The sequence below is a fragment of the Saccoglossus kowalevskii genome, chromosome 5 (assembly GCF_978046115.1).
Source record: "Saccoglossus kowalevskii chromosome 5, keSacKowa6.1, whole genome shotgun sequence".
Classification (NCBI taxonomy): domain Eukaryota; kingdom Metazoa; phylum Hemichordata; class Enteropneusta; family Harrimaniidae; genus Saccoglossus; species Saccoglossus kowalevskii.
Window position 1 is genome coordinate 19,525,977 of NC_140645.1, and position 11,748 is coordinate 19,537,724.

At 39.7% G+C, this 11,748-nt stretch overlaps 1 protein-coding gene across 1 annotated transcript; it reads left to right on the forward strand.

Moving 5' to 3' along the window:
• The first annotated feature begins 524 nt into the window (after positions 1-524).
• Positions 525-8,415, forward strand: LOC100375097 (uncharacterized). The gene is made up of 6 exons (XM_085499596.1): positions 525-597; positions 3,246-3,310; positions 6,033-6,203; positions 6,777-6,938; positions 7,261-7,398; positions 7,882-8,415. The coding sequence occupies exons 2-6, from the start codon at positions 3,265-3,267 to the stop codon at positions 8,064-8,066; spliced, it is 702 nt and encodes a 233-aa protein (XP_085355722.1). The 5' UTR covers positions 525-597; positions 3,246-3,264; the 3' UTR covers positions 8,067-8,415.
• Positions 8,416-11,748: the final 3,333 nt, after the last annotated feature.

The window sequence follows — 11,748 nt, forward strand, 5'->3', positions numbered from 1 at the left end:
AACTTCATGCTCAAACCAAAACGAATGTTGCAATGAAGATAATGTCTGTAACTGTTCCAATAAAGTTGTATTGTATGCTTACGTGAAATTCTAACAGGGCTGCGCAGCGACCACCGCCCTTTAAAGTTGACGGGTCGAATTAACTTCGAAATGTATAGTCCTGTTACCAGTGTATCGTCGAAACAGTCTAAAATATTGAGGCTCCCATAATTACGGTTACTAACCAATCACGTAGCCTATCATAGTCACGTGAGGTACGCCTTATACCCATTGGTGGAATTTGTTGTGGACTATTCTATTCATACCAAGGGGTGTAAACCATAAATGAATTAATAACTGAAATTAATAACAGACTTCTCGGTGGTAGACAATTTGCTATGCTTATTTCAACCGCACATCATTGATTTAGTTAGTTCTGTTAGTATATCTAATAAATTGCAAGGTCTCAAAAGTATCTACATATCCATGCCCCCATCAAAACTAAAAAAAAGCTCATACAAGTACGATATGCCTTGGCCGTTCTCAGTCCGTGCTGGGTGCTCATACCTCACACATTCGCCTGTGAAAGATACATCTCCCCTAGATTTCCAACAAAAGGTAAGATCATGTAGTAACTGTATAAGCCTGTAATACTATTGCAGTAGTAAAGCAACTACGTTGTCAAGGTTGGTAATTTGTCGACTGAAAGATAATGTTCGGGTGTGGTGAAAAACAAGTAATATCATCGTAACATGACGATCATGTGTTAACTATGACTTGGGTCTTGTATGGAAATTTACAAATGAACGATCAGTCAAATACTATGTTATTGATATTGCACTACTTATACATGTATTCACCTCGAATTTGTTCAGAGAGATCACACCCTTTTCTCTATGGAGAGACTACACTCATACCACTGTGGAGGAAGTTTGACGCCGAACCTCCTGAGTATAATCTGTACGTGTAGCAACACGTGTTGGGGCCTTGTGGTGTTACGTGAAATACCAATACGCTGTATTTGAGTACTGTCAAATACTTTATTTTCGCTTGCAACATGATTCAGTGAAAATAAAATCCAGCGAATATACCTTTTTTCCTATATTTTACATTCAACTCGTCAACAATCAATGAAAATAAATTCCATACAAAATACCCAAAAAATCTTTTCAGCAAAAATTAATTCCAGCTAAAATAAAGTATTTTACAGTAGAGGTTTTTGACCGTAATGCAGACTCGTGGTCAGGAAGCGGGGTCTTCGAATACGGCGCATGTTGAACTCCCTCGGAGACACCCAATTTAGGACTCAGACTCGTAATAGGTTATACTTGTCTGAGTTTAGGATGGTCGTTTCGTTTTGGCATTGTAATTATTATTACATTGAACCTGTGATTTGTTTGTATTCATTGAGCACATCTTCATTGTTTGTGTCGCCGTGACAACCTTCCAAAACAAGTGGCTCATTAACACACAAACATTCAAACAATTGTCTAAGGTGTATTGTGTATATTTTGATTTCGTGAATCAAATTACGAAAATGTGTGAGATGTCAAAAATAGGTTTTCCCGAGAAATTTAGCATAACGGTAAATCTATCATGATGGGCAAGGGGATTATAAAAACTTATTCTCCAGCATACTAGTATCGTGTTTTGAAACTTGAAATTAGCACCAAACTGTCATTCATGGCACTTCTGTGTTTGTCCGAGTGGTTACCATCACTGTCTTGTTATCTCCGAACATCTGTAATTGTTCAAATTGTAAAATATCAGTTATTCATTCCTGTTTGTCTTGGGAATGTTATCAGGCATTATGAACTATCGATTATTTCGCTGTTACATTACTTATCGTAATGGCGCTTCACTAAACTAAAAGTATTCTATACGGAGAGCTGATCATAGAGCACATCCGTCCAATCATGGATGTACTGATACATCCATGGTCCTATATAAGACTGCCACGTATTAAACTCATGTCTGCCAGGACATACTGGGTCTTCATTGTCAGACTGTCTTAGAGTATTTCTGAACCACGTTTCCTCAAAGGTGTTCCGTATATAAGCGTAGTCGCGCGCTGTCCCAAATACAGAGAGACGTCAAGACACAAAACTTTGTGAGAACCAATTACAAACAAGAAAAGGCGAACCACGTTCTCTCATAGGTGGTCCGTATCTAAGCGAAGTCGCGCGCTGTCCCAAATACAGAGAGACGTCAAGACACAAAACGTTGTCAGGACCAAATACAAACAAGAAAAGGCGATGTTTTTTTGTTGGGGGGGGGGGGGCGAGGTCGACACCCTCGTTTTTTTGGCATCATGAATATTCATATGACATGTATTATTTATCAAATTTCGTCAATTTTTGAATATTATACATACCTCATAAAAATTCTCTAGGTCAAAATGTAATAATAGTTTTAATAGAATTATTACAGAATTACAGCCGTAAAGTTTGATCAAGTTTCGTCAAATTTTGTCTAATCTACTTACCTCATGAATATTCTTGATACCGAAACTATAAAATAAATTGAATATATTCAATGATTTTTTCAGGGGTAAAAAAGAAACTTACTGGCGTCAAGTTTGTTCAAATTTTGTTGACCTTGACTAATCGCATGCCACATGAATATGCATGAGGCTGAATCTATCGAATAAATGGGATATATACACCTATGATTTTTCTAAGTTTCGTCACACTTTGTGGAAATATACTTTCGTCATGAATATTCAACTATCCAACAAATCAGATATAACCAAAACACCAAAGATGGGTGCCAATACTGATTAAGTTTCATCAAACTTTGAGTGCTATACGTGACCAATCAGTCTTAATTATTCCCTAATATAATAAGGTTTCAATAAAATGATTAAAGCGGGAGGGTGGTCACCTGCGACGCGCGGAAATTGAGTCCCAAGCGACAATAACAGCACCTGCTAAAAACGCAAAGACTGTGCCATGCATTTCTTTGGGCTCTGTGCGCGCTGCGTGGAACGCCTGTCGAGCCGGTGAAAATTCGAGAAAACAACAGAAACTCAACTTTGAATTTATCCTGAACATCAGAATTCATATATGTTACACAAGTAGGGCTAATCTTGTTACACTGTTCAGGGGAGTCTCAACAACCATCCCAAAGTACCGTTTTCTGCGAATTGTTGGCCTTTGTTTTCACCGCGATGGTTGCCAGGCGGTGAAAATGCCCGGATGTCCGCCCCGAGGATATGTGCTTAATTTAGTAGTAGTTAATTTACAACAATGTTTATTTTTGATTAGGTCGATTCAGAGTAACACAATGGCATTCTTCGACGTAATATCTATGGTCACATTGTTCTCATTAGGTGAGTTGTTCTAAAAAGTCATATAATTATTTAATTTGTTGTGTTTCACTGTCTCCATGAGAGATTGTCTCCCAGAATGCATTGCACATATGCGCACTAACATGCTCAGTAGTGTGTATTATTATGTATATAGAGCTTTTGTCAGGTATAAGTGCAAAAACAATTTACAGAAATAAATGTTCATTCAAGTACCTGTGGTAAAATTTGAAGTTGGCTTTTACTTGAAAAAAAGATTATACTAATAATAATACTGTAAATGTATTATTTATTCACTGTGTTTTAATTTCGTTGATAAGTAAAATTCGCTTGATTAAATTCACGTGAGCATAAAAAACAACAACAACAGAACTCATTGTTTCTCAGCAAAATTCGTAAAGCCACGTGAAAAGACTCGGAAATCAAAATATTAAATGTCAGTGAAAATAAATGGTTTTACAGTAGCAGAGAACAGCCTATGTATGAGTGCGTCATCTGAGCCATGACAGAATCTGCTCAGTGAGTGCATATTAAAGTACGCCCTCTTTTGCAATTCGTCCTTTATAAAGGATTCACCGGCGGGGGGGGGGGGGTGGCGGCACGAGAGGGCGCCATCCGATCTGAATGGAATGTATCGACGTCAGTCGCCGTAGCCCATCGTCTAAGCAACAACGTCCCGTTTACGAAAAGATGGAATAATTTCAGTAATTTCTTGACAGAATAATCCTCAACAAAACTTAGAAACATTTCATAGACAAAATAGACAGGCTCCAAAATTATGTCTATTGCAAAACAATTCAACCGACAACCAGTTTGACGCCACAATTTCTAGCTTGAGCCCGAATTCTACGCGTGATTTTATTGCGTTCAAAACTGTTCCATTTCAGACTGCGCATGCACACAATGTGGTTTCTCGAAATGCATACATAGGCAACTTGTCACTGATAAAAGTCACCGAAAACATTTTGAGCAACTTTTCAGTACTTTGCCTCTACTTTGCCGTACTTTTCAGTACTTTGCCACTACTTTGCCACTACTTTGCCGTACTTTGCCACTACTTTGCCGTACTTTGCCACTACTTTTCAGTACTTTGTTACTACTTTGCCGTACTTTGCCACTACTTTGCAGTACTTTGCCACTACTTTGCCGTACTTTGCCACTACTTTTCAGTACTTTGCCACTACTTTTCAGTACTTTGCCACTACTTTTCAGTACTTTGCCACTTCTTTGCCGTACTTTGCCGCTACTTTGCCGTACTTTGCCACTACTTTGAAGTACTTTGCCACTACTTTGCCGTACTTTGCCGCTACTTTGCCACTACTTTGCCACTACTTTTCAGTACTTTGCCAATACTTTGCCACTATTTTGCCGTACTTTTAAGTTTTTTGCCACTACTTTGCCGTACTTTGCCGTACTTTGCCACTACTTTGCCGTACTTTGCCACTACTTTTCAGTACTTTGCCAATACTTTGCCACTATTTTGCCGTACTTTTAAGTTTTTTGCCACTACTTTGCCGTACTTTGCCGCTACTTTGCCACTACTTTGCCACTACTTTGAAGTACTTTGCCACTACTTTGCCGTACTTTGCCACTACTTTGCAGTACTTTGCCACTACTTTGCCGTACGTTGAAGTACTTTGCCACTACTTTTCAGTACTTTGCCACTACTTTGCCGTACTTTGCCACTACTTTGCCGTACTTTGCCACTACTTTGCTGTACTTTGCCACACTTTGCAACTACTTTGCCGTACTTTGCCACTACTTTTCAGTACTTTGCCACTACTTTGCCGTACTTTGACACTATATTTCAGAACTTTGCCACTAATTTACAGTACTTTGCCACTACTTTGCAGTACATTGCCACTACTTTGCCGTACTTTGCCACTACTTTGCCGTACTTTGCCACTACCTTGCCGTACTTTGCCACTACTCTTCAGTACTTTGCCACTACTTTGCCGTACTTTGCCACTACTTTGCCGTACTTTGTCTCTACTTTGCCGTACTTTTCAGTTCTTTGCCACTTCTTGGCAGTACTTTGCCACTACTTTGCCACTACTTTGCCGTACTTTGCCACTACTTTTCAGTACTTTGCCACTGCTTTGCCCTACTTTGCCGTACTTTGTCTCTACTTTGCCGTACTTTTCAGTTCTTTGCCACTACTTGGCAGTACTTTGCCACTACTTTGCCGTACTTTGCCGCTAGAGTGAAATATAAATGTGCTTCTGCATTCGCCATGAATTTCATAACTTGCTATGATCATGGTAAAGAGTAAACCTGTGCTTACTTTCAACAGTTAGCTGGAGTCTGATCGAAAACGTGTCTCAAAAAATACTTTTACATCATTTTCCCGATTATTTTTTCGGCTCGTAACGAATAAGTCTATTTAGAATTAACATGTATGTGCTATCGGAAAGCATTTTGGCACAATTTTACTGAAAAGACGAGTTTTTCATTGCACATGAATATTAATTTATGCAAATGAGACGATTATTTCAACCAATCGTGTCATGCAACTTCCCCCCGGGATACACGAGGTTGCGTGTGTGTGCTACTTGTATGTTTGTGTGTGTGTGTGGGGGGGGGGTCATTTTTTTTTTGACCGAAGCGGCCTCAACGTCGATCTACTTGAGTCCAGTTTTCAACTGGTCAAGGAGCACTCCCACCTAAAGACAATGTACCGGTGGGGATGTCAGTGCGTTGACAATCGGATAAACCTGCAATTAACTTGGCTATTCCTCTTTTACAGGATGTCTGATTCATGGTACTAGTGGCGATTTTGAATGTATAAAATGTGAATACGACGAGTCTTGGGCTAGTATTTTTTCAGACTACGACTGTGTCACTAACCCGGGGTCCATGGAGACGGCCACTTGTTCTACAACGTGCTATACGTGGGCATACTACAGTGAAGACCTGTGTAAGTAGGATAATCAGCGTGGTTTTCTCCTCGTTCCGCCGTAGGTGGCGCACTGCACTCACAGTTACTTTCAAATTTAACTTTGAATTCCTTGACCGTCAAAGCCATCAATTGCAATATTTGGATCAAGAATTATAGGTATCGAACAATTCCATCTATTGGCTACAACATTACCTCTCTCCACATACAGAAAACGTGCAAAATTTGACACCAAGCTGGTGACAGAAAAATTATTAAATTATTGAGTTTAAAGCGGGGGAATCGTCACCTGCGCGTGCGTCAGATGGTTATAGAGTGTCATTGTTTACGATCAAGCCTCTACCCATGAGCCTTTGTGCGTTTTTAGCATGTGTTGTTATCGTCGCTTGGGCTCAATTCCCGCGCATGTGCATGTGACAACCCTTCCGCGTTAATATGTTTCCAATGAAGAGTGTTTTTTCCCCCAAATATGCTGTTCAATTAGTATTATTATCACGCCAACGTAAATTCATTAACCCTGCCAGTGTTATGGTTGGCAAGTCCTTCTGTTTTCGTCCAACTTTATTTTCATTGTTTGTTTTTTATATACGTTAGTTGGTCAGTATGATTTGAAGGTGGAACGAGGCTGTGCGTCTTTGGAACAGAACAGCACGTGGTCCGCTAACCAATGTGACGAGTACGATGACGTAGATTCCTCGGAGAGCGCCTATGTATGTACATGTGATTACGAGGACAGCTGTAATGCCGATGACTCGGGTAAGTGGAAATAAAATTGGGTATGGCAAATGAATATCAAACAAAGTGCTCACAGATTTACCATTCATTTAAAAACAACCTTCAAGGTATGTGGCTCATATATTCGGGCACAGTGGCGCCCTACGGTAATGCACCGAGAGTTGTTGAGTAAAGAAAAAAAACCCTTTGACACAGTGACGTCAGTATGTAATGTTTTCATCCTACGCGCGCGTTCTACAAAACTTGTTACCACGAGATCTCGAGATCTCGCGTTATTATTTTGAAATCTCGTGACGAATCTGGCAAATAGTATGTCATTTCAATCGTTCCTCCTGTATTCTAGATTATCACCAGTGCTACTACTGTGAAACGAAAGTCAACGACTACACATGTAAAAACGACTTAGTAAATAACCACGAGCCAATAGCGTGCCTCACTGGACATTCTGGATGTGGTACTAGAACTGTAGCCTACAACACATGTGAGTATCATCAACTTTTTGTTACTAATTCCCCACGCCAACCACCTGTCGCATTTAGATTTGTTCTTCTCTCTCTCTCTCTCTCCAACACTTTGTTCAATGTAGGGGTTCAATGTCGCAGCTCGTGTTCGAATTTCACGTCAACAATTTACTGTGGGTCCATAGCTTTTCTTGTGTCGATTTTTAGTCTTTGTGATGGTATTACAATCATTTCTGATATATTTGGTATCATTAAATTTGCTATTTTCAGACCTTATGATTTTAATTGACACAGTGGAGCTATGGCTCCTCCCATAGACTTGAGTAACACAAACGTGTGACGCCAAATGACGTCGCAAATAAAAGTCGATACAGGTACACCATTTTCATATAGCACGCAACAGAAACGGAGTGGAAATAGTGTCATTGTGATAAAATCCACATCAGTAACCTCAACAAATTTCGTCATAAAACAACTCTTGTCTTAACTTTTTTTCATAATAGGGCTGTTCACCGATGATGCCGAAAGATACTGTACTGACGAAGAAACTACCGACGCCGATGGTGATTGCACGACCGATAATTCGGGATTTGAGACCTGTCTCTACTACTGTTCCGGAAATGCATGCAATGACATTGAAAACATCGCCAGTAGATCCACTATCCCAACCACATTGATATTTACCTAGATTATAGCATCCCTTGTACCCTGGTGAAACCACTGCTAACCTGAGCGATAAGCGAGTAACCTTAGTCGCTGTCAACACACAGTAGCATAGAAAAGTCGCCTGGTTATTTCCCCCGATTATTTTGTACTTGTTAATTAGTTCGACTTGTATACAGTCTCTTTTTTAATTCTTGGTGATTTATTTTCATTTAAATAAAATATTATGGGAGCGTGTAAACGGCGAAAGCCGGGTTACCGCCGCGAAAGCCTGCTTACCGAGAAATAAACAAAATAACCATAAACATCATGAATGTATATTTCGCAGTAACCCGGCGTTCGACATTTATATACTCTCATTAACATACAAATCATTATTGTATACTTTCGCACTTTTGTGGATTTGGCAATGGATTTCTCCCTGAGACTTGATACATTCTTTTTTTTATTCATAGTCAGGTTTTTCGTGCTGAACTTCATGCTCAAACCAAAACGAATGTTGCAATGAAGATAATGTCTGTAACTGTTCCAATAAAGTTGTATTGTATGCTTACGTGAAATTCTAATAGGGCTGCGCAGCGACCACCGCCCTTTAAAGTTGACGGGTCGAATTAACTTCGAAATGTATAGTCCTGTTACCAGTGTATCGTCGAAACAGTCTAAAATATTGAGGCTCCCATAATTACGGTTACTAACCAATCACGTAGCCTATCATAGTCACGTGAGGTACGCCTTATACCCATTGGTGGAATTTGTTGTGGACTATTCTATTCATACCAAGGGGTGTAAACCATAAATGAATTAATAACTGAAACAAGTAACCTGTAGAATACTGTGTGGGTAATATTTTTTATATTGATTTTTGTTGCATTTGCAGCAAATAGTTACCAAACAATGAGAAATCTACAGGATTGAATATACACCACAGCTGGCTTCACATGCATTGTTCATAGTTCATATGATGCTTACACCAGAAGTCACTGATGTAGGCAACGAATAACTGCAAGTTGACATAAAGACGAGGTAGTTTATTTAATCAGTGGTCAACTGAAACACGGTAGTAACTGTGGGTGAAAGGATGTTTTGGGGTGTAGTTTACATTGTATATGGAGTGGTAGGGTCGGGTGTAATGTGTTCATTTCCAACTATTATGAAGTCACGTAGAATTTCACTTAATTTATTTTTGCTGACATGTTTTCAAGCATTACATGTGAATCTAATTTTCACTGCGCTGTGTCTCAATATAGTATGAGGGAAATGGCATATTCACTGGAATTTATTTCAGGGGAAAAATGTTTTCAGTGATAATGAAGTATTATGACAGATACCCTCCCCGTGGCTTTCATTGCGTATGGAAGGTATTTTCACGAGTGATGCGGTGTATCCTGCTGTCGTACTTTCACGAGCGAAGCCACGGGGAGGGTGTGGGGTTCTGTTATTATACACATGTCCCATATTTGATTATTTCATATTAAAAAAAGAACGTGCAACAAACCGGGATAGAAATTTAGATCGGGGAACCCAATTGCCCATTAATATGCTCCAAGACAGTGCTGCGACCTAGCAACGCTTGTCAGTGTAGAACGCGTGTCGCTGTACGTGTGAAAATAAAATAATCAGACGTCTAATTTAAGTCATTGTCCGAATAAATAACTCGTGGATGTTTAAGCGCGGTGGTCGTAGCACAGCGCGTGTTCGAATTTCATGTAAATAAACAATGTATTTTACACGCGTTGTATACGTCGCTGTGAGTCCCATATCGAACAGGACGCGACACGACGACTGTCGCCCTTTAGTTGGGACCACGACAGAACCAGAACTTAAACTGGGCGACTACGATACACGGTTGATGTTGAAGTTAAAAGTTCCTCCACAGATCTGTACATTGGCAAACATGCCGTGCAACTGCGGTACTCCACTGACGGAATGACTTTCGTTGAAATCGGTCGTCGCTGACTCGTGAGCTGCACACTACAACCTCGTTTGTGATGTTGCTTGCTTGTTGTGGATAGACTGAGTCTTGGTTACCGATTAAATTTTGCTAATTTGGCATTGGTAATCTTTATTTGGAACTGAGTAACGCCGCAACGTCGCCAGCAGAAACCTCATGGTATATCGATGTTGATGGTTGCGGCTCCATATTAATCGGAGATTTTACTGCGGGTCCAGGCAGCGGGTGGATCTTCCGAGAGCCCTTCAAGATTTATAAAACTCAGATTCCAGGTGGTCAACAAACATTAAGTTCTCCCAATCCTAGTATTCTATGTGATGTACATCTAACATGCCAAAAATGCTGGTGAACGATTTGAACCTGACAAAAATACTTGAAATAGATACCAGGAAGGGGAGGGGGGTAAAAGAAAAGTTATATAACATTTTATTATTCAATAAGTTTGTCCAACTCCCTGTGATACAACACCTCAGACATAGCTCATTGTACTCGGCTGGAGTGTGGGCAAAAAGTTACTATTTGAATTTTTGATATCTTTTTTCATTAATGAGAAAGTTGACCCCGAAGTTAGAGTAACTGTTCAGCAGGAATGGCTTTTTAACTCTCCTGTGATTTTTTTTTGGCTTGGCTGATTTTGTCACGGTTCATACTTGACAGGAAGGTCGTACCATCACTAATTGGAAAAACAATCCTGACCCACCGCTACCATGGCAACAGCCAAAGTCTTGTAATAGCAGTGCCCAAATGATCATGCCTTTTATTTTGGCTACGTTGCGCACTGGTAAGAGATCACCGGCGCGGACATTGTTACCACTGTCAACGGAATCCCAACGCAGCTTTGAACTTTGAATAAAATGTAAATGCTGCTTCCAATCTAGAAAATACTATCGCAAAACGATTGGAAATTATACATTTAACGGTTGAATACGTCCTAACAATAAAATAAAGTGACTTCTAATGACTGCCATGTTATTTTGCAAACCTCGTATAAGGTGCCCGGTTTTAGTTATAAACAGACGTTAGCTTCACGTTCATGACCCTTCTATGATAACAGCCAAAATCATATTGCTTGTTTTTTACCGGTTTTCATTGGCAACCGAAGTATTTTTATTTTGTAAACAAATTTTCGTCTGCTATTTTTATTCAGTTCAAATCGTTCAGCAACATTTTTGGCATATTAGGTGTACATCACATGGAATACTACGATTGAGAGAACTTGATGTATGTTGACTGAGTTTTATCATAGTACGAAGTACCAGGAAGTTACTCAGTTCCAAATAAAGATTACCAACGTCAAATGAGCAACATTTGACTGGTAATCAAGATTCATGTAATCCATGGCTAACAAGCAACATCACAAGCGAAGTTGTAGCATGCAGTAAGTCATCCCGTCAGTGGAGTACCGCAGTAACACGGCATGTATTCAAACGAATCACGTGGTGTGCCGTTCTCGTTCAAACCCGGGATTCGATCAATAGGGGAGTCCCATTAAAAAAACACATTGCAAATCATGCAAGTTCAACATTTTCAAACCAATATACTAAAACAGAAATGCTCAGAGATGTAAATGAAGGATAGATATTACTTTTCACTATACACATCTCTGTTGATACTATCCCTCACATATTCTACTCCCAATTACTCCTGCGTAAAATGGACTAGCCTCTTCATGTTGACATTCAGACTAAAATCACGTGACAGGCTGTTAAAATTGGCTGTTGCATACTCTTTCGCCGGTCTGGAAAATGTGTTTAAT

What these genes read in the sequence shown, in the direction of transcription:
- LOC100375097 (XM_085499596.1), top strand. Translation starts at nt 3,265, where the DNA reads ATGGCATTCTTCGACGTAATATCTATGGTCACATTGTTCTCATTAG. An exon ending in CTGTAATGCCGATGACTCGG is followed by an intron (nt 6,939 to 7,260) that starts GTAAGTGGAAAT and finishes CCTGTATTCTAG; the next exon opens with ATTATCACCAGTGCTACTAC. An exon ending in AACTGTAGCCTACAACACAT is followed by an intron (nt 7,399 to 7,881) that starts GTGAGTATCATC and finishes TTTTCATAATAG; the next exon opens with GGCTGTTCACCGATGATGCC.